We start from the raw sequence: 24,622 nt of genomic DNA, 5'->3' as shown, positions 1-24,622 counted from the left end.
ATCCTGTTTTGTACCAAACACCCGATTAAAATACGCTTTCATCATCCTGTTGCATTTGTTTGTTTGCTTTTTACAGAAACCTCGTTTTTCTTTGTCACATTTTTTTCTTAATTTACCTTTTTCTTCTTGACTTGGAAAAAGTTTTGCAACCGTGATGCCGTGTTTTACCCTTTTTTGAACACAGAATACTTGTTGAAGCCCAATGCCTTGATCTCTTACTGGCTATTTTGGACTTCTTTTATGTCGTTCCCAAATACCGTACGTTCATTACACAAGATGAAGACATTATCTGAGGCTGCAAATTCAACAAGGGGAATGACATCTACAGTGGGGGCAAATTTCAATGTTACATAACTCAGCCCCACATTTTCTAACCCCCAAAAAGGTGACCCCTCAAAGGGGGGTACGGCTGGGACATTTTCAGTCTTCTGTGCATTCTTAAATTTTACTCTTGCCTTGACTCCTTGCGCTCAAGAAAGGAATCACGTGCTGTATTACAAAAGTATTGCATAACCCCCATTCAAAAGGTGATGTTGGACAATTTTCTTAACATTCAAGTGATATAACAAAGTGGTATAAAATGAGTATACATATGTTTACCAAGCTCAATACCCAGCTTGAGATGAGAAAATAATATGGGTGGGTATGAATGCAACAGAGATTCAGATATTGCAGGAGCAAGACTCAATGTCCAACTTGCATGCAAGTCTGATGAGTCCTCTTGGAAATTATATTTGACAAGGACTCAACTACACGCCTGTGTACAACATTCTTGTATGCAGAGAGCTCACAATATAGGGGAGAGTCTTCTGCAGTACAAACGCCTACATGTACCTGCATGTACAGTCTGTCCCATGTTGTGAAAATGTCAAATGGGACGTGTAATGAGAAGCCGTTGTTTGCTCAGACAATTCTGCTTGGAGCGCAGCCCATGATCGCAAGTAATAAGCTTTCCTCACAGCCATTCAAATGTATACACAAGGACCAAAATGTGAAGGGCATAAACACAGGTGAAACACGCATGTTAATTTGCACTTGGACAACCTATATTGTCTTGTACTTGTGGGGACCACACACCAGTTGACTGTGGAGACCTAAGATTACATAGCGCCGCAAGATGGGTAATTCAGCCATAAAGGTGTTATCACCATGGGCGCCATTCGAGTGTGAACGTTAATGTGTGTGCGTGCCTGTCGCGGCGCCTGCGCCTGTGCATTAACAGGCACTGCGCAGGCGTAGTCCAACCAGAATGGCGCTCATGTGATAACAACGTTTTACGCGTATTCATGGTGAAGTTCCCCATCTTGCGCTGCCACGCGGCGCTATACAATCTTTGGTGGAGACCAAGAATATCTTGGGGTCTACACATCAAAATTCCTACAGCGTACACGCACATCCAGATTTTCCTAGCGAAAGCAACTGTGCCCTCAACAAGTACAGTGTCACTTAGGTACTAGGGCACTAAGTGCATGTACAGCACATGTCATTTGTCAGTACAACTTCCCAGGAAGATACGGTGAGGTGCCTGGAAGAAACATGACTACAGGCGCAGGAAAATCATGTCAACGTGCACTCTCCTGGGGAGGAGTTCATATGGGATGAAAGTAGAGGGCCTATTGAAATAGGGGCACTAAAGAGCAGCTGCACTCTGGTAGTGATGCCGTATAGATGTGACCAGCTCCACAAAAATGGGTATTATGGGACTTTTTTTTTTTTTCAAAATGAGTTACATGCACATTTGAATTAGTTACATTATAAAGCTTTAATTTGGTGTAGGAGTGAACCCTGTGGCATTTTGCAATCTGGAGATATACTCTGAAGGCGTAATGTTGGGGGTTTTTCTTCCCCCAAAACTGCCAAAGAGTCAAAAACAGACGAACAAAATGGACACACAAAGGTTTTTGTTATCATCTTTATTCATCAATAATAATATTTCTGGAAATAAACTATGAAAGTATTGATGTAATAGAAGCCATTAAACCAAGAAGTAACAAAAAAATCACATGTTTAATACTGTTTTTCACCCTCTCTACATAGAACAGCCTTTAGTGTGAAATGGCACAGCGTCCCTTAATACCCTTTTTTACAGAACAGGTCACAATTATGTGCAGTGCGTATCTGCATTGATCACCAAACAAATATGACGTCATATCCTTGTTCCTCAACCATTTGGGTCAAATGCCACATGCTTGAGTCATGGACAAAGGCAGGTGTCTACTCTATCCTCGAATCTTCATTTTGGCCCAACGTGCCCACTGGAATCTTCAGTTTGATCTCTGAAGATAGAAATCTAATCCCAAGCTACTTGTTGCTACCAGTGCGCGCGCGCGCCTATAAGATGGGGCACAATGGCAACGGCCTTGGATGACATTTTGGCAGGACACTGCGGGGGAACTTCTCCAAAGCATCATTGGGTCTCAAGTGTCACTGTTTTTTCTTTCTTTCTTTTTTTATTGACAAAAGTGAATCTCATTCTTGAATGGCTGGAGGTGGAGAAATTGGCTACTCAACATACTCGTATTCATTAAATTCAATGACTTGCCAACGTTTGGAATTTTCAGCTCATATTTCTCCTCTGTTCAAGGGAAACAACGCGGCTTGACTGCTTTGTTAGATGGGCGTTCAGAGAACTAGTTTACGTCTGCTAGGAATCTTGTACTTTTCACTTTTGTTGCTTGTAAAATGAGACGTTTCTTATTTACCTCATGAATTTATTATTAAGTTTGCGTTATCAGATTTCTTTAAGATATAATTTTCTGGGTTTTTTTGTTTGGTCGAGTAATTCTCTTCAGTGAAACTATCTACTGAATGCTAATGTTTATTAATGAACCTTAATTTTAATGATTATCCTCTTCACTATTAAAGGGGCAGTGGTCAAGTTGCAGCTGATGCTTTTGCAGAACAGTAAACAGTACATGGAATATAAAGCAAAGTGTTCTAGAGGAAAAGTGACCTTGAAATACAATCCAATGGGGTTGAAACCTTGCATATAACTTCAGGACGAAGTGTTTTAGAGGACTGTTGACCTGATGTGATGGTGATGATATCGAGTGACATGTCACGTGACACGATAGGTACCATCTTTAAAGTTCTTTATCTCCTGAAGTACACGTTTAGTAGCATTTGAACAAATGTAGAATATCATTTACAGTTTCTGTAAAACAGCAAACTCCGAAACAGCCTGTGTTTGTTCACAAACACCACCTCTAGTTTCCTTATAAAATTGTTAAATCCTAAAGCTATATACAAAGTTTCAACACAATTGGACATGTACTTTAGAAGTTATAGTACTTTAAAGATTGCACCTTTAATGTCACGTGACATGTCACATGATATATCGTTACAACATTGAACTAGTTCTGAGACCCCTCTTTGCTTCACGATCTTCCTTCAGTGTAAGTTCCATGCGTATATAATATTGCTAAGTTGGAAAAATAAACCTTAAAATCTATGTGCAAAGTCTATGGAGGAAAAGACGTGTGCAAAGTCTATGGGCAAATATTAATAAAAGTAAAGGGGGGGGGCTTCCCCCCACTGGATACACCACTGCTCCTCACTGGACTGCATTAGGAGTCTAGTATTTCACTGGAACAGCACTGGCTACGTGTGACCGAGCACTAGCATACGGCTCGGGCAACTCATCACACACGTGCACCTACTGCCCCCGATCCCCGGCATTCATAACCGGCAGTACCCCGAGGGCATCAGTCGCTTTGCAGCAAGGGAAACAAATCAAAGAGACTGTTTTTCCTGGTCGGAGGGGGTAAAGGGTGGCCTCATCAAGTCAAGGCTTGACCTGAGGCAGTTTTTCATCATTGTCCTCATCATCGATTCTGTCAGGGACGCTGCCCGAAGAGTGAGCATACCGTATTTGCATAATTACAGAATCCACTGGTCAGCATGAACTCAAGCTACAAATGTTTCAAACTGTTATCCATCCTGACCACTCTTTGTGAAAGCCTTGGTTCCTTTTTACTACTGTACGGTACAACCTCAGGAAGTATACATGAACTCAAGGTTACTCTTCTTTGAAGACGTCAAGTTATCTGCCAGGTTGGTTTTAATTACAAATGAGAATATTCATTATATGTACAGTACTGGCAGAATTGACTGTTTTTTGCCAAATTACAACTTGTTTATGTTCAACATAAATCGATGAGAAGTTCCAGCATGTAAAGTACTGGTACCAGTAATCATTTGGGGGCATTTGAAAAAAATTGGCTTGGATAATGACTTTTTCTTACATTTGAGGTATTTACTAATATTAGTGGAAACCTGAATGCCAATTAATTAAGGAAAATTTAATCCAGAGATTTTTCAGAATTAAAAAAATGGGTATTGATCTCACAGAAATAACGTATCTTTATTTTAAATTTTGAAATGACTTGAAAAACATTGATTATCCTCGCAAAGTGCTAATTATGGAGCATCTTTGGATGGAAAGATGACAAATCACTAGTAAAGACAGCTGATTAAAGTAGTCACACCATTTCAAAAAACAAATGAAACTTTCAGATGGCAAATTCCATGGTTTTTGCATGAATAAAAGATACCAAAGGTGTACGTGGGACGTCTAGGACTTTGGGTATCAAGTCTGCATCAGAAAACACCTGAAGAGTGCTGGTAGGGATGCAAACAGCTGGGAAAGGACTGCTCCTGACCAAATGCCATGGCAAACTTCAGGCCAGAGAAGCCCTGCCTGTTGTGGACAGTAAGAGACTAGCCAAACCATCTCTGAAAAAGTGGGCATCAACCAGTCTCAAACCCTAAACTGATCTGTTCTAGCAAAGTGACAGGAGAATCATAACAGAAAAATAATTCCGTCTTCAGAAATTAAAATCTATATACACTTAAAAGTGGGTAATCAAAAAGACATCAGACAGTTAATCAGTTTGAAAGAATTACTTCACTGAAGATGTATACTTTTAACGATAATTATGTTGGTAATTTTACTTTTATCAAATATTTTGTTTGTATTTACGTAACCGAGAACCCCATGTGAGAACAGTTGATTAACAACTGATGGGGGTGCCCGGGTAAAATAAAACCAATGCGGCTTGCCAATTTTAGCTAACAAGAGACACGCGTGACGTGCACACTTGTGTCTGTGGGGATAAAGCCATTCCAGGCCAGGGATTTGGCCAAGGAATGAGTGGGTGAAGAAGGAACCATCCAATATCCTGTGAATATCACACCCGTCAGAGATTCTCTCCAGAATGCAGCAGATACTTGTGACATAACAAGTTTGCCAACCTGTAGAGTACATAACTGCAATTCACAAGTGTGCGATTTGGCTCAAATTCTCCCTTGATATCTTAATGTATTTCACTGAAGACTCCAATATCATTTGGATTTTGATTTTTGTTAAGCTACAGACTTTAAGACAATATCTTTGCACTTGTAATGATATACCAAAAACCAATTATCCATCAATGGTGTATCAAGTGGGGGTCCTCCCCCGACATGTAGCAAATTTTGTTGTCCCTGATGTCAGCAATTCAAAGTGCCAGTATTTTAAAAAGGAAGTTTTTTTTCCAAAATGAGATATATCCATTTGAAAAAAAAACTTTTGTCCACAATTACGAAATATTGAAGAGCTTTAGCAATGTACCATGTGTCCCTAAACTTCTTTTTTCCCTATTTTGAATCTTTTAAATTGTGTTTAGCTGTCTTAAAAGCAGCAGAAACTGCCTCCTGAGAGAGCGTAGGATTCTGAAAGATACCAAAATGGCACTGGCGCTTGCCAAATTTTGGAAAGAAAGTCTTCAAATGGAACCATCATTTTGGGGGAGAGCTAATGGAGTTAAGGAGGGCTCTTTATAAGATGAGACTTTTCCATTGGCACCCCCTGCAACATCTCTACTATTCATTAAAAAAGTACAAGAGTGTGTGTATCGATATTACTGTTTATTCCAGGAATATCTGAAATACGTGCTGATTTTAATATTGAAGCATGTTTATTTGAGCAAATGAATACAGCAAGTGGATGGACTTCTATACTGATCTATAGACACAATGTAAACACCTCGCAACTGAAGTGAAAACAGCATTTCCGTTCCCACAGATATCAGACACATGCTTCACGCCACCAGCCTTGTGGTCAAATCTTTCAAAAAGACTGACTTCAGGGAAATTATCACCTGGTGAAACTGATACCAGAATCCCCAAAGGGGTGTGTGGGAGAGCTTGAAAACTCGGGAGCCAAATAGGCTTTCAGAACAAAGTTAATGTCACGCTGCTTTTTCTTCATAGTTAAAAAAAAAAATGAAATGCAGGTGTATGTGGGGGGGGATTCTGTATTGCATACATTTCCTCACTCTTTTAAATTTTTCCCCGCAGACTTAAAAACCCCAACTGAGTGAAGATTGAGGTTTGACATTTCCAATTCATTTTGAAGTTATGGCAGATCCTCTAAAAACGAGGCACAAAAGAAATCTCTTGCGGAGCAATAGCTTGAGCTCTCCCCAAACCTTCCGGTGAATGTGGACAGACTCCTGAAATGCAGTGTTGTGACCAGAGTTACTGAATCAGATTCAGACTGGAGTCAGGCTTGGGTACCCATTCTATTTTACTAATTGAGACTGGACTTGAAAATCAGATAACCATAACCTTGAATGAAATTAATATATCATGCTGAAAAATGGAGGCACAAAAACCCACTAAAACTCACAGGATACATCATCAATAAAGCCTGACGGACATTAAAGTACATATCAAGTGTAGCTCCAGAAAGCCTTGAAAAAAGACTCGAGATTTTTCAGACGGAAAAATTGACCTGACTTGAGAAAGAACAACTTACAGCCTGGTTTGACTTGAAAAAATTTACTTGTGAATTGAATTGCAGAAAAAATGACTTGGGTTATAAAATTACTGGATGGGTTAGGGTTCGTAGTCAAATAACACTCATAGAGGTTTGATGAGAAAATTTGACACCGCTGCTTAAAATTTGTCCAAGGATTGGCATGATTGCACTTATGTCATGTTTGTTTCTGATTTGTTTTGTCTGCCACAGCTTAAATCCTAGGTTATCTTAAGAATCTCACCAAAATCTCCAAGCAGCAACTGCATGTCACTACACATGCCTGTCTTCAGACTTTTTCGAAGCTATTAAGAATTTGGTCCTCAAAAACTTGAAAGCAGGATGGAACTAGAACTGCGCAGGAAGACTGCACAGATACAACAAAGCAGAGACCACCAGGGTAAATTCAACCAATGTCACTTTCACCTGGTGACCTATGCATAAAAACCATATCCTGGGTAATCCTAGGTATCCCAGTAAAATCAACCAATGGTTGACAGACGGTCAATGATCTCACTTGGCCCTGGTAGCACATACAGTATACAAAGGTCACTGCTCCAGCAAGGTACTCATAACTTCAACCCCGTCATGAGCCTGCTGGCAAACACTCAGGACTTAAATGTCAGAGATTCACACTGTTGCTGAATCCGTTTGTCTTATTCACTAGACACAGTGCACTTCCTCCATCTCCCCCGGAGGGAAGGGGTCTTCCAGGAGCAGAGGATGCATTTCCAAATCACTGACGAGTGGCACAAGCTGCATGCCTAGAAATGACAAATCCTGTTCAAGGAGAGGAATCTCCACTCATATCAAGCACTGTGGCTAACCGATCACAGTCTTTTTTTTCTGATTACCATGGCAACTACAAAAAAACCCAGCCTGGGTATTTCAGTAATCTGTTCTGGTTGGTTGATTGATTGTTTTGAGGTATACGGAAGACACCAGGCTCACTGACCCCTACAGGTAATACAGGTACATTATACTCAGACTCTATCTCAAATATTATTTTAATGTTTTACATGTCTCTTTGACCAAAAGGGAGTTGTGATTTGCCGAAATGCAAGCACACCTTAGGGTTAAGAATGCACACGTTTGTATGTGAGTGAACACAGTAATGGCATATACTCTGATCAGTCAATAAAATTATTTAAATAAATGCAAAAATAAGAGAAAAGATTGTGCAAAGAATCAGTACTTGACTGTTTGGCCTGGGAAAGTGTTTGAGAGGGAATTGTAAGAGTCTTTTTACTTGCTGGACAAGATTGGTGCATATGCACATCAGAACTGGTTTACTGAAGCTTTCTACGCTTTTAGTAATATTGCTTTTATGTCATTAATCCAAGGGTCGTTCCTTAGTATTTATTTCATGCACATTTAGGCCCAATGTCGATTCAGCTTAACACTCTTGGTACGTGTAGTTGGGACAGAAATTCCTGCTTACTAGCTCAACCACATGTACCTCTGGGGTGGTTACACTTTCTCAAGAAAGTCAATCAAAATTCAACCTTTAAAAGGTCTACACACCGGAGCTGTGCCCCAATCCGTTCAAAGCTTCTTTCTTTTTTTTCCTTCAAGGAGGAAAAATTCCCCATCATCACAGGCTCCTTGAAGTGATTGGGACTTGAGAGTCTCAATGTGAAACTGAATCCAGTTGAGCCCGTACATGAAGGACTCAGGGGGGATATTGTCCTGAAAGCCAGTAAACCACCATCGCAGGAAATGACTTCTGTATCGAAGGGAAACTCGACACAGACGGAATTTTACAGGTGGGGGGGTTACAGGATGCAATGAAACTATGTGTAGACTGCGTGGCCGCCTCCTAGGCATTTTATTTTTCTCTGTGGTAAAGAGAAAATTAAAGTAGAGCAGACAGGAAGTCCCATAAAAAAGAGGCTCTTAATTAGAGACACTTTCAGATCAGAAGAGCAGGGGGAGATACGTACATTAGTGGTAGAATTTCGTACAAGTGGATGATAAAGATATCTTTATTTTCCCCTGCAAGATGAACAGTAGCATACAAAGGGAGAGTTTACACATTTCTCTCTATGAACCATGGAATTTGGAAAGTCAGAAACATGAAAGTCCAAGTACCTCGTGAGCTTTAATTTCTTCCAGGGGGATACTGCCTGGAGGCAAGAGTTTTCACATATCCAACCTCCACGTAGCAGGTTGAAAAATCCTGGAACTGTTCAATGTGCCACAGTAAGCGCTCCTTCAAAAGGGATGAAGGTTTGCTCATGAAACATGAGCAACACATCCATCCAGACCCAGATCGTGTCTCAGTGGAACAGGAAGTGAAATTAAAATGTACAATCATGAGAAACCCAGGAAAATGTTGGGGTGCTATTTATTTTCTCGTTTGGTTTGTTTGATTTTTTTTTATTATTTGGAAATAAAAAATGTGAGCCTGATCAAATGCACTTTAAAGGTTTCAGACACCAATATTTCACTAAAATGACAACCGCAAATTTTGCATTCCCTCCTTTTCATCTATGTGAAGTCTCCAATTTGAAATGGGTGTCATTTTGCTAGCAACAGAAAATTTCCATTTGAACAAAATGACAGAGGCTGACAAGGTTGCACTGTATTTATCAAGTAAACCTGACTAAATGCTGGACAAAAAGTATGGGGCCCAGCTGAATGCATAGAAGGTGCAAGTAGTCAAGCTAAATGTATTTTTTATTTTGAAAATAATTCTAAAGTTGTTTACTTTTCAAACGTGTGGACTCCAGGGCTTCTCATTCTCAAGGCCAAGTGGCTTTTTTTCAACAAACACTTAATGTTTATTTCTTTATTGTTGAATACGTGTACTATAAGCACCTACTCCATCAGGCCTGCCTTAGGATGTGATGTGGAGAACTTGAGAGGGGTCGCTACGGAGGTCATGCAGAAACATGAGCAGGTTGGATCCAAAAACCACATTGTATAACAAGTGGTTGGTTTGTGACCTACAAGTACCTTTTGCATGTGCGCAATTTGTATACAAGTGCCATGTACATACCAGTACATGTACATGGCTCACTTTGAGGAGTGATAGGGACAGCATTGACAGAAACTGATATGCTGCATACTTTTTTTATAAATACATACAAGGCAGAAACTCACTGGGTTTGCAAATCAATATGCCCCTCCAGGCCCTCTCGGTTGAATTATGCACTCGGTTACCAACTGACATACATGTAGGGATGAGTACCTCAGCTAACCAATGTTCACCAGCCTGAGCTTGACAGCTATTGGTCCTAGTTGAAAACAGTTTGACCAGTGTCCGTTTGCAGTGGACAGTGCAGCTGATTTGGTTGACCAACGGGAATGAGGCACAGTTGCATGACTGCTTTCACTAGCCCCTTTCCTACAGTACATCGCAACTGAAAGTTAACCTGTGAAGTGCCAATTTTCGCACTGTTTCCTCTTTCCAGGGAATGCATTTTCATCTCACAAAAGGTGAAATTGTTTTTGGAAAACAAAGTGGAATAAGATTTTCATAGATTTTCCCACAAGTGGGAATAACAAAGTTTCATGGATGTGCAGACAAGCGGGAAATGATTCTCACAGATTTTCCCACAAGTGGGAAATCATTTTTGTGCCTTGTGAAGTGTCAGTGTGAATGCGAAAGTGAAGTCTTTTAAAAAAATTTCCCATCCAAATCCACAGTATCAACTTTCGATTGTGTCACACTGCAAGCAACTGCCAAGGGTATCATTCCCACTAAAAAAGTTCTGCATGATGGCAGATACCAGGAAAGCAGAGAGAAATGCAATTAATGCTAAAATGTGAGCTGAGAAGGATCGTTCAAGCAGGACAGCACTGTGCACGTGCAAACCACAGCCTGTATACTCAAACGTGTATCCCTGGATTTCACACAGGAGTGTGTAACTATCAGTTTGACCGACCACATCCCTTTCAATTCGTCTCCTGTAACTCACTGCAGCAAATAGTTTCAATGCATGTACCTACCTGAGCGCATGGCAGATTCTCTTCTTGTAATTGTTCATCGGACAGTTGGCTGCATCTGGTTTGTGCGTACAGACAGGCGTGGCACACAGGGAGGTACTGCACTGTTTGTACGTGTGGCCAGAGTCAAGAAAACTTAAGTGTTTGGAAGACAGGCACATACTGTACATGCATGCACACACAACAGGAGTGGGAAGATGGCAAACAGCTCGATGTACTATTACGTCCTGGCTACATGTATTTAATTTTGCAACTTTAATTCAGGTCATGTTTGCATGAAACTAAAATTTTGGCGACATTAGAGGTAACCCTTGTTAAGGTATTGTTTTTGGGTGTACAAGAACACCGTGACCAATCTACAGACCATTTTTGTAGGATGTCAACAGCTGTACGTACGTCAACTGACAAACACAATTAAAAACACATCAGTTTGAGTTAAACTGTAAGTACAAAAATATAATTGGAGGTCCGTGTATCAAAAGTTCACTTCCATTAATTAATTTTAGTACCTCAACCATTTAAAATAACATTTCCACAGAAAATCACAGCTGGTAAAAAAGAAAAATTCTCATGACTTCATTTGCAAAAATCTGGGGAAGAAAAAAGGAAGTGACTTGGAAGTTGATCTTTTCACTATACTGTACCCCACAAAAAAATGGATTAAATATAATTACAGTGCATGCACGAATGCTCCAATGTTTCCCGAACTTTTAAACACATTATAGAAGGGAACATGTGTAACAGCGATCTTGTTCTTGAAACTTCACACATATTCCTGAAAATACTTCAAAAAGATTACGTATACCTCTACGTCCGTTTATCAGACTCAGGGAATCTGTTTAAAGCAGTATAGTTCAAAGATCAGCAAAATCTACTCTCTGCTTCTTAAACCATACACGTTATATTTCTAGAAAAGAGACAACCAAAGCGAAGTGCCTTGCCAAAGAACACAAGCACTCTGACCTCTGACCGGGTTGGAGCCATGCATCACTGCACTTGAGTCCAACACTGTTGCCATATTAGCAGTAAACAATTACATCTACCCGGTACCTCACTTCTCCCTAAAGTGCATGACATGCAAAATTCTCTGAGGCAATCCATCACTTTGATGAATTGATGAACTTGGTGCATGAAAGTCCTGCAAATCAAATCCAGTCTAGACTTAACCAACAGTATACCCTTTAGGATCTTTCTTGGCAGCTGTTTCTTTCCATCCTGTTATGCAGCTACGTATACGTACATGCACACTGACACAGTTCCCAAAATCAGTGCAGGAGCACAAATGAACGGATTCGATTGGATAAGTCAATTAACAATTAGAAAAAGGAATTTCTAAGACATTGGAAAGGATATAGGTTGAGGAACTGGCCCGCAAGCTCTTTCGATGTTGTGAACCATTTGTGCATCTGGAAGACCACTTTGGGGAAAGTGGAGTCTTCTATCAGCATTCCGTCTTCATCTGGGAGGACAAAAATCAGAGAAAAGTAACAGAGAAGTGCTTTACCACTCATTGTAAGACCTTCTAATCATGATTGTTTTAACATTATAATGGGTCTCTCAATGCACTTTCAACCATCACTGTACATCAGGTCCATACATATTCCTGAAGCCATCTTGGCTCCCTCTAGCTTGACTTAAGCACAAATTTCAACTACGACTTGACATCATCAACTTGAACCCTTTTTAAAAATTTCCTGGGCTGAAAGAAACTTGATCCTTGTACTGTATGGGTCATAGGAGGTGTATTCAAATCATTGTACCAGAATCAACAACAACCTTTGATCGATTTCCTTTGCCAAGACATCACCTGAATTAAAAAAAAAATCAATTTCCAATGGAGGCATCCACATTAGATGTTTTCAATGCAAAGGGGGGGGGTTGCTGATGCAGAAGATGATATAGGACTAAAAAAGGAGTCTCTCAACAAAACAAAATTATTTTTTCTAGTTGGTGGTTCCCTTTTGGGTGTTTAAAAAAATTATTACAACCATGATACAGGTATCACACTATTTTAACCATAATACTGGTAAGTATTGTAATTAATTTTTTTTTACTGAGCCAGTTTTCTCCAAAACAGACAGCCATTAGGAACACAGCCAGCCATACACACAGGAAAAGTAACGTCTCATAATAGTTGATCTAAGTTCTCTTTTCATTTGGCCAATTTTGTACATGGTCCCATATTATACAAAATGTGGCCCAACATCTGCTGATGAGCCAACTGTCAACACTATGTACTACCCACATGAAGCAGGATATAAGATGGAGAGGAACCCCCCTTTTGTGTTGGTCACTGTCTCACTGGAATCTGAGGAATTCTTTTTCACACATCTAGGGGGGATGTGTTAGGTAACAATAGTGTAGAGTGTGTATAGTGATTGGACACGTTGGGGGTACCCCTCGGACTCATTTCTTACTGGATATAGTACTACCACAAAGGCAGTGCCCCAAATTCCACCCCCAGCCATAAGCTTCTCTCACAAGCAGGTTCACATATATTAGGTACCTGTACACACAGCCTCCTGAGGGCTCCCAAATTGGCCAAAATTGTGACCTACAAAACTAAAAACACCGAGCCATGTGTAGCCAGAGTCACTGCTCTTTTTAAAAATAATCTTGCGCAATACAAATTCACAGAAACCCTCAATACTTTTCACCCACGTAACTGTTCATTTTCATCTGAAAACCAAACTTAGTAATACATCACAACAAAGAGCTCAAGTTACTCTTTCTAATGCACACTAAAACAAAATTAATGAACCCCCCTAAAGACTCTGTGTGACCTGCTCTCAGATGATGAGAGCCCATTACCGGAGTGCTTACAGGTATGAAGACATGCCATTCACTGCAGACCTTTAAGCATTTACATGTTTTCTTCTCTTTTCTTCTCCATAAAGCACTGGGCTTCCGGATGAAATCCGATCATCAAAGACATAAATTAAAACCAATCCCCATCAGGACAGGTTATTTGGGCTAGGTTATCAACACACTGGGGAGAGACTAAATTGGCTGATGTGTTTACCTCCGCTGCATCTCTGAATGTTTGGGTGGGTTGGAAATCCCATCCACATCGTGAGGACTCATTTAGCCATGCAGGGCTAAAACAATATCTGGCTGACGTCAACATGCATGTGCCCAAGCAGGTTTGTGAAAAACACCGGGTGACAAAGCACTTGGTGTTTTTTTCACTGCTAGGCAAACCAAGAACAGACTGGAAAAAGGACTTAAAATCAACGATGATGTTTTTCACTGATAGACTGAGCAGCTAGGTGGAAATGTATAGCCCCCTTGAAACTCCTGTGTACTAGTCTCTGTATCAGAGCACATGTAATTGCTGATTCAGATTACCATGTGACTAAAGGGTGTTTTTCTCTTGAAGAGTCAATGTACAAATGTACACGAAACTGAACATTAGTTTTTTTGTGCTTTTAGACCATTTACCCGACAAAAATCATGTGAGTGGACTGCCAAGGCTTTAATCATACACTCTTTGATCCAGGCTAACTCAATTGATGCCATTATCACATAAATGGATTCCAGACCTAGCGGTACCCCGTATACCTTTCATGCATTGATAGCGATCCAATGATCTCTCGGTGATATGAAACTTGCAGAAATAGACACTATCTGATAAGAATTGAATACCTTATTGAAAGAAAGGCCCAACTCCACCCTTTTGCCACAGGGGAGTTAATTGATTTTCTTTATAATGGCTTAAAAAATCTTAAAACTTAAAGGGTTTCGTTTGAGTTGGGCTCTTCTTTCAATTAGGCATTCAATACTTCAAAGAGGAGATCCTACTGCTGTATGTCACCAAGAAATTGTTTGAAAAGCATCCTAATGAACACTAGTCTTCGGGAATACATACATTTGAAAGTAAAATTAATCTAACTTTAAAAAATGGTAAAAAAAAGACCCAATGCTGCCAGCTATGATACAAATATGCACATGTATACATGTACATGTATATACCTTGACACCTTCGATTTTGCCTTGGCTGTAGCCTATAAGTAAACCTGACCAACCTGATCAATACTAAAACCTTGCCACAGTAAGATTCTGGCCAATAACACAGTCAGTGAACTGCCCAAAATATTAAAATGGGCACCAACTCCCGGACTACACAGTGAACAAGTACATGGGGACAGAAAAGAATTCCCTCTAACTATTTGGCTTGGTCACTTGCCAAAACAGTTCTTACCGCTTGCATGTCTAGCCCAATTTGACCTTCTTCCGGAAAGAACCAATATCCTAATGTCTCACCAGTAATAAAATCTCCAGCCATTTTCTAATTTCATTATGTAGACAGCGGCCAGCTGACCGAGATTTAATAAAAAGCTGGCACTGGGCCAATTGCCTGTCCTGTTAAGATAAATGGTTTAAGGCTGAGCTTGGAATTTGAAGACAAAAACATTTTCTTTGTGTTCAAACCATGATTTCAGTTTGACATACATATACAAAATCTACATGATTTAGAAATATGTAACAGTGTAGACAACAAGTATCCATGTATGTATGTATGGTATCTACAGTGTTCCTGTATACATAATAAAAGAAATGTTTAAATGTAGAAAGGCATGATGTGGAAAGAGAAGATCTAGACCAAATGCACGAAATGGCTCAAAGCAGTTGTCTACACCTTGCAATCACAGGGAAATGTGAAGCCCCGTGCTCCCCGCGGGGTTCCCTGCTCTGATCTTACCTAAGATGTGCTCCAAGATTGATTTCGCTAAACCCATCTAGCTTAAGCAAAATGCATCAAAACTACCTGTTTGATGCCTTTTCATGTAAGTTTTAATGGTGTGACAAAACAGTAATTGAGAAGAAGCTCACAAAGCCAATTTATTGGACCTGTTTGCGCGTATAGAGCACAAACTGTCACCCAAAAAATGTTTATATTACATACTTTTAAAAGATAAGTAGGCGTTGGCGTACCATTAAATTCTGCAAAAAAGCGATTTTACTAAAAGCTACTCACTCAGAAATCTGTTCCTACATTGGTTTTTCTTCCTTAAAACTATTATGTATTACATACATGTAGATGTAACTCTACAACAGCAATCCTCTTAATTGGCAATGATTTCCAAACAATGTGCAAATTAATGCATAATGATATAAGATTACCCTCTGACTAAGTTAAGACAAGTTCAGCAGCATCGAAAAAAAAAGGTAGGATGTGTTGAATGCATCTGAAGTTGGGGGAGATCGATTCTAGGGCTAGTAAGACCAGTTACATTTCCTAACAAGCATCTTGGCATTTCATTAAATTGGCCCCAAAGGCCTTAAAATGCTACACCCATGAAACACCAAGTGCAAGGGTTTCCACTGTGGTACACAGCGAGCAGGTTCTTTAGCACTCAGAAGAACAAAACTGGCCCCCCTGGTTTGAGTAACCTGTCTACTCACCAAAGCATTCCACAGTTAATTCTGCCAGTCTGTCCATTGGAACAGATTTGACTGAGACTCTGTCATCGTCGGGTGGCTCCGAGGAAGATCCTAGCTTCCTACGCCTAGGGCTACTGGCTTCTTGATTCATTGTCTCTGATAAAGATAAACAAAGACATACCATTTTAAAATTTGCTCTTCCCATTAAGAGCAGTGCTTTTCTTCAAAACAACGTTGTGTGTACAAGCATCTTCCAAGAAGAAATGAAGAAGTTGCCCATGTAGTACATGAGCACATATCTGCAGGCTGCCACAAAAGATGAAACAATTGAAATCTTTCCCTTAATAACGTGAACAAAAATCCCCAACAGATGTGTTGATGAAATAATACATGTACCTCAAAGCAGTAATTACCATTAACAACATACATAGACTAGCTTACATTTATCACAAGTTATAAAAGAAACATACCTTTGAAAAACTGATGTGTTGAATCTAACACAAAAGTGCAGTCAATGACTACTCTTTGAAATATTTTAAATGTTAAACCCTGCACTTTAAATATTGCATCCAACAGTTAAAGAGTTACATGTAACACAACATTTTCCCTGGATACTGTTGAATAAGAATTTTAAACACTGAATTAACCATTTAAATGCTGAATTTAAAGTTTAAAATGTTGGATTCAACAACTTTATAAGGTGGTCAATGATGACCCTTGTGTTGGGTTCAACAGTTCAATTTTTAGCTTGATATAGAGTTGTGATGCAGGCACTTGTTGACATGCGAGCATCGTGTGAAAAATGTCCTAATGTCTATGTTAGTCATGGAATGAATACTCCTTTCAGCCACTCAGGAACAAATGAATATTGTGATGCACCTATTACTGATCCAATGCACGCCATTTTCAAGAAATGTAGTGCTGGTGAAGCCAAATTTTGCTGTCTGTCGGTATTAAAACAAGACACACGGACCAGCTAAACATATGCCAAAAGTGAAAGCGAGCATGTATAAATGCAGAGAGGGGAGCTTGAGAAAGCGTTTCCAGCATTAAATGTTGTGCTGGGACATGTAGGTGTGTAATGATTTCAGTAAACTTTTTGCCTGCGACAAAGGGTGAACATGGATAGTGATGCATGGAGCTTGACGGCGGAGGTACCGACAGGTACACGTACACAGGAATTTTGATAAGAGCTCCAAGATGTAAACCAGGTTGGGAAATGCGGATGATTGATCGACCGCCTGGACGATGGAGACAAAAGTCCGGATGTACCAGAGAATGGTTTTCATTACATGCCAATCATCAACAAGTTGAAAACATGATACAGACGGGAAGACAATGGCATCATTTGAAAGCATTTAATATGCAATCATGTACACCTGCGCAGGTGGATAATTATATTCTACTTTTAAATAATCTTTACAATTTGACGATTTAAACGGATTACTTTGGATATTCCAAAATTACTTCATTCAGAAGAGTGTGGTTTGATCCTGCCCTTGGTTAGTGTATTACCAATACATGTGGTACATGTACAGTGTGCAGGTAAACTCCTTCCGAAATTTGGCTGGCACCTATGAAACTTACTGGAGCAAAACTGGGAAATGACAAACGATCCACGAAACACACAGCACGAGTTGTAACAAAAACAAAACAATACTGTGACATTTCAGGTACAATCTCACAGTTGGCTATGACTATTTCAAACTTGCAATTGCTGATGTGCTAAAAACATACCCAAACAATACTGCTTGAACCTCTAAAAACCGAATATTTTTTGGGTGAAACGTCCAAGAAAAAACCCAAAACATGAACAAATTGTGAGAAACCACACCCTTTCATCATTCACCTATCAGTACTACTCTTTGACAGGTTCCTTAGACAGGCTATGTACAAGGCAATTCATGTATGTTTCTCTCATTAACACCATCCTCGGGCATTGACGCCACTGTTCTTGGATAGGGTTGGAGTAATTTTCTGCAAAGTGTAAACAACCAGCTTTCGCAAGTTGACATAGTCACAAAACATGCTTCAGATGGGCCAGATTGCTTTGTCAGGAATCTCCTGGCTCTCGACTAAATGCAATAAATACATCTCTGCAAAAAAACGACAGCGGATTTATTTAATGAAAGGAGAACCATGTCCTTATTGAACAACATGAAATATTAACATCCGGCAATCAACCACTGTGTGTATTTAAAGCCAAGCAAGTCGAATGAAACAATCCATCATTATATCCCCAAATAATCATCTATCAAACTGACAGACCATTAATAACAAGCAAGGAACCATAACACACCGGTACATTAATCTTACATATACATGTACATTTGAAGAACAGCATGATCAATATACGTGTAAAGGGGCCTTTTCTCTAAAGGAGTATCTTCAAAGCTCACAAATGTAGGAAATTGAATTGCAAAATTAAAAAAAAAAAATCTCTTTACAAAGGAACATCTGAAAAAAAAAAAGCTCATCTCACATTTAAATAAACAAATGTATGCTCTTTGCATTCCTAAATTTGAAATGGAGAATCAAGATGAGATTTTCTCTTGAACTTACTCATTTAAATTTCATTGCTTAGAAAGTGCCTGTGTGTACTTGTTTGTAGTATTTTTAAAACATACAATGGTAGTCTACATATGGTTCATATGAAAATTGTCCAACTTGAGATACATACATGTTTGCACTTTACATTAAGGAACTACTTTCATTTAATAATCTGTGTAAAACTGTTCAGTATTAACTGAAATAAACCAATAAAATAAATAAAAACCAATTTAAACCTACTTAAACCATATGCTCTTTATAAAATGTGCAGATTTCCTTGTTTTTATTGGAATCGAAAGTAGACCTCAACATCAGATACTAGGGCTTTCAGTATTGCACACTGATGAATATATGTAGAACACTGTAAGGGCAACACGCATGAGCACAATAATCATGCACAACAGAATGGGCAAAATCTGTATGCAAGCTTGGTGCATTACTCTTTTGTCAGCCTGTTTTGAAGTTTCGGTGCATGTATGTTGCCATAGAAGATGAGTGTTTATGTTTATCCCTAGTAGTTCTCCAGAGTCGGCACATGCACACGTTACTACTTCACATACCTTTGGACGTCTAAATTACGTGATTGAAAAGAGCCAGTCATGTATGCTTCGAGGACACTGTGGGTTTTGTATGCAAAACACCACGAACAAGCAGCTACAAAACAAATACTGACTCATATCATGGAGGAATGGAACATTTCACATTTTTAAGTCTTCATTCATGCGTGTACATATATATTTTTTTACTTTGGTGTCTGTTAAAGTAGCCCTTCCGTTGAGGTTGTTTTAAAACATCCTCACACCATGCATGCTGGGCGCCACAGATCTCTTACAGGGAAAAATGGGGGGAAAAAAGAAATCAGATCCAAATGGAACAGTCCATAGAGCAAGGAAAAGAGGAACAAACCTGTTTAAAAAGGCCACTAAAAACCATATCCCATGCTTGTACCCTGGATCAAAGTGATCCTGATTGTATATACACTGTCCAATGTGAACTGCATTATGGTAAAATAAGTGAGCTTTACAATCTCCAAAAACGAAATGTGTAATTCAGTGTATAAAAACATTACATCAACCCATATACAGATGTAAGTGTACACCTAGAAATCAATTCACAGCACTTACAAACAAAATGTCTGAGTGACTTACTTGATAGGAAAATACATGCCAAACTTAAAAGTGATGTCACTTTTCCCCATGATGTGCACGTGCGCACATATACAGAGTGCATGTATATGTATTTTCACTTTCAACACTCGAAATATATCTGCATACTGTAAATGGAAGCTCTGGTAAATATGTTTGATCTTCAAACAGTAGTTTAGATCTTTGCTTTCCTGTACGCTCGTGACAGAGTGACTCACGAGTGCATGGATATTGATTGCTTCTTTATGTGAATGAGAAAAAATTGTGTAAAAGTTTGAACCACAATCGTAAGATGATGGCCTAATTCCTCCAGGTCAGATTTCCCTAAATCCATAAAGGAAATTTAGAAAATAGTGGGCATTTGAAGTAGCAATAATCTTAAAATTTCATTCAGTCCAATTAACAATATGAATCACAAATAAAATGGGTACAAATAGTATTAACCCCACCCTTCTCTGAAATCCAGTACGGTATCAATTATTTGTTTTACATAAGAAAAAAGTACATGTACTGCATCTTCAATCAACTTCTACAGCAGCCCCCAAGGAACCTGAAACTGTTACTTAACCCCTTTGCACTGCCACGATAGTGACAATTAAAGAGGTTAAGAGTTATGTGATTCATTTTTGTCCGGGTGACATTTCAGAGAAATCAAAATCAGAAAGTTCACTCAATTCCTACTGCGTGCCTGTGAGCTTGCATGCACACAAATAATTGTCGAGAGGTTCCACAAAAACCGCTCTTTAATAAATACAAAGGTGTGACCTGAAACGGTATCGATGCGAAAGGAAGTATGTGGTTTGGTTGTTCTCAGCAATTCCCATTACTGGCTGCATTACTTACGCTCAGCTGATGAACAACCTGCTGATATACGGTGAGACCTCTGATGCACATGTACCAACCGAGGGTACAAAGAAATACCAAAAAAAATTCCTTTGCTGATCGATGTTCAGTGACTGCAGCGTGCCAAAATCGGCACCTGTCAGAATTATCTGCAGCCAATATCCATGTAAAGTAACAGCATATCCGCCTCTGTTGCCCTTGCCCTCCTATCATGAGTGTCCTGCCATGCAGCAAATTACAGGCACTGGCTCCTCGCGTATCCCAAGTCCTTTTTATTTCCACTAGATCCTAGAACCCATGCAGGTACATTCCACACCGGCAATCAAGTGAGGGGACTCACTCTCCCGCACTGCAGAGGAATCACTGTTGAGGCATCCTACAGTTTATTATACACTGTCCCAGCTGTGCCTAGGGGTCACACTAAATACGTGGAACTGTGACTGAGCGTGCATGAGATAGCGAGGGCTGTTGGCTAGCTTGGTAGAACTGTGGAGACCTGTTGAAAAAAACACATCTCGATCCAAATCTCTGTCCCCACACATGACTCACTATAACCATTCTCCAGCACAGGCTAACACATTCTGAGGCCAAATATCGTATCCTCTGTGTTCGCAAACATGGGCAATATGTACTTTGTGGGGCAGCGCCTCTTCAATCAGAATACAACCATCTGGTTCGCTGAGACAAGGAAGTGTTGAAGACAAAAAAAAAATTGCCCACATACATATACATACGTATGATCATGTATTCAGAATGCACACCCAATGGGTCTAGACTAGACAGGCCGATAGACTACAGTCGAGTCAAAATCTGATCTCCTCGGGCTGCAAAACGTAATTCCCTCATCGACGTTTACGTCATCACAGCGTCTTCCACAACAGGTCAGCAACATTAAAAGCCTGCTGTGCGCCTGCTTCATCGCAGACTGAACTAAAGTGCATGCGGTGGCTAATAATCAGCGAGGAGGGTCAGCTCTCACGGTGATGCAGAAAACCATTTTGACAGGATGTGAGATGCGGCTCTGTCAGTGCCCCCTTTCCGAGCTCCATCTTCCATGTATTAATGTCCATTTCCTTCCGAGGGATTACCCGGAATTGTTGCTGGTCAATGCCTCATCCGGGCCGGAGGGTTGGCAGGTTAAAGGGGTAGCAAAAGCTACACCACTTTCTGAACTGAATGAAGGAAACTTCAGGCAATCTGACAAAACTGCATTTGAAGCAAGATATGGGACGGAGAGAGCCCCCCCCTTGTGTTGGTCATTGTTTGATCAGAATCTCAGGAATTCTTTACAGACTTCTGGGGGATGTGCTAGGTAACGACAGTCTAGACTGTGCATAGGGATTGGACAGGTAAGGGGGGTACCCTTCCATCCCATATCTTGCCTGGTATACAAAACTGCATGTATTGAGTTCTGTAAATAGCTGTTGAAATTCTTCAACAATCTGATTGTTCCTCTAATAGCTCACAGGTGTTACTTGAAAAAAAAAGTTGTATATTTAAAGGTTTTACAAGTTTGATTTTCTTATATCATTATAGCAAGATCATTCTCCCCAAGCCCCAATATCCCCTGTTATCTTCCACAGATAGGCAATTCTAGGATTTTCAGTCAATCCCTATATCTCTCAAACTTGCCAACAGGGATTTAGGCCACTATTTATATGTATATGAACAGGTTGTTATCTACAAATGGAGTTAAATTTAGATGTTGCATGTTTATCAAGTAGACAAGATGTTTTGTCTTCGACACGCCTCTCCACCGTGGAAAATATGTCGGTACATGTAAATGAGTTAATAACATTCATCTCTTTAATTGGATAGCTATTAATTGGACAGTACATATGAACTCATGTGTGTCCCAACATTAAAGCCATACTGAAGTGCCTCATTATGAGTTCAAAGCACATATGTGAGCTTGCCGATGCTTTCTTCTTCAAGTAAAAGATAGCCATGTTCAGCTTTTGATATTGTGCCGAAGAAGTTTAATAATGCACTATGCGTTAGATTACATTAATTTATTATAAACTGGCACACAGTGATTATGCAGAAATGTATGAGAACTCTTTGCTTATCAAATCTTCCTCTTTGGCTGTCCATTGGTATTGATGATGACTTTAGCTGTTAGGTGTAGTTAATTGCACATTTGAGCAGCAGTAGCGTCCCATGCATTGAGTAATTTTCTTATCAAACAACTCATTTACGATAAAGAATGCAGGCAAAAGAGATCACTTTGATCCTCAGCCAACTCCAAACTCAAGTTTTGAGCTGCCATCTGTCACTGCTTCAATGAAGGAACCGCACTGGCTTATTAAAATGCAAGTTCACATATGAGATAACCATTTAGGAAGCATGCACAATAATGCAGGCACTGATGACAATGATAAGCCTACATGTGCAATATTCACATGCTTTCTCAAACAAAGAACATCAGTTTCCCAATAAAATATTACCAAGCCTTCATTCCAGCTGAAGCAACACGCCATGGAAAGTTCAGAAATAAATATCCTGATAATTAAAACAGTGAGCTGAGACCGCTGATGACATTGCCCCATAACTGAACAACATGCACATGTCCAACAAAAAGAGCAGCTAACTTGTGAGACTTCGCACATATGCAGAGAAGGTCTTCAACTTCACTGACATAATTTCCTGAGAGAAGCTCTGCCAACAGCATCCTGTGACTGCAGAGACCCACCTGTTGCCAGTACAGCCGACGGAACTCAACAGTATACATTATTAACAACAACAAAATCACAAGCACTTCAGGCTAAACAGTTGAAGAAAACATCAGAGCCATGAAACAGCTGTTAAAAGGCACCACACTAACACAAGATGACCTTGCGTCATTCTCTTCATTCACAAAGGCTGGAAATAATTCATTATGACTTCCCCTGCTAGGGGGACAAAAAAAAGAAAGAAAGCATCCAAAATTAAAATGCCTTTTTCTTGTCTTGGGAATAGTTTCATGGTATTCCCATAGAATACTTGCTGCAGAATACTCATTGTCTCATTGTAGGATAACCATTGTCTCATTGTAAAATACTCACTGTCTCATTGATCAATGTTTTTTCACTACATCCCTTTCAAGTTGAATTTTTTTGGACCATGGTTTATATCACACTCAGACTTTATTATTAACGTCAATAATCTCAACTGCAAATTTTCTTCTTGCATTCTGTGCCTAAATATCCACCAGTAACTGTAACCCTGTGTGTGAAGGCAACGATAACAATGTGAAAACAATATAAAAATCCCGAGTGAACGGTTTCCAAGTCCAAGGACTGAGTATGTGGAATTAGGACAAATGCATAAATGCACAGGCACAACCCACATAAATTTTAATAAAAGTGCATAACAGATGCCGGTACATTGCGGACAAAAGTTAATATTTGTTGGTGTATTTGCCATGTGTCCAGCAAAAGTGAAATATAGAGGACAGCTCAAAATACCGGTATACATGCACAGCCCTAGCCATGTGGTCAAAGCACAGACAATGTGTGCATTCTTGGTGTATAAAAACAATTCAAGGCCACTTTGTGCATGTACATGTACATGTGCATCCATGGATTCAATGACAAAGGGTTATTAGAGAACATTAATATCGCCCTAAATTTTAAGTGGGGACATTTTTTGTCCCAATAACATTTTTTTCCCATAACCACCATATTGTTCAACGCATGTGATTGGTAATTTCTGCCCTTCATTTTCAGGTGAATGACCATTCTTACATGCACCTGTTCAATAATAACGGTAGGTACATGTAATTGATAGCATACATGTACAGTATAATCCATCTACAGTTCCAAGAAAGGTTATTAGTTTCACACGAAGTTTTCACCTCAGGGCAGCTGCAAATTAATTTACCGAGAAGTGAGATAAAAATTTTTTTAGAAATCCTCATTCTCAGTAGCCACCATGCATTTCTCCTGCCCAGGATAGAGGTTTGTACAAG

The 24,622-nt window shown here is 39.6% G+C and overlaps 1 protein-coding gene across 5 annotated transcripts in view; it reads right to left on the bottom strand.

The window, feature by feature from the left end:
* Nucleotides 1-24,622, bottom strand: part of rasgrp3 (RAS guanyl releasing protein 3) — an 80,335-nt gene that overhangs the window by 31,222 nt on the left and 24,491 nt on the right. For 4 of the 5 annotated variants that reach the window (XM_087132472.1, XM_087132471.1, XM_087132462.1 and 1 more), the window contains 3 exons: nt 16,157-16,291; nt 12,104-12,209; nt 10,754-10,864 (listed from right to left, as the gene is read on the bottom strand). In XM_087132472.1, coding sequence (XP_086988598.1) covers nt 10,754-10,864; nt 12,104-12,209; nt 16,157-16,286 — 347 coding nt within the window. In that variant the 5' untranslated portion in view covers nt 16,287-16,291. Of the gene's footprint in view, nt 1-10,753; nt 10,865-12,103; nt 12,210-16,156; nt 16,292-20,673; nt 21,609-24,622 lie in introns of those variants that run through there. The other variant, XM_022241600.2, reaches the window with a different exon arrangement.

This window comes from Acanthaster planci, linkage group LG01 (assembly GCF_054643075.1).
Source record: "Acanthaster planci isolate LZ-2023a linkage group LG01, COTS_SCS, whole genome shotgun sequence".
Lineage (NCBI taxonomy): Eukaryota > Metazoa > Echinodermata > Asteroidea > Valvatida > Acanthasteridae > Acanthaster > Acanthaster planci.
Note: the sequence above shows the minus strand (reverse complement) of the source record. Positions and strands in the feature narration are given on the sequence as shown.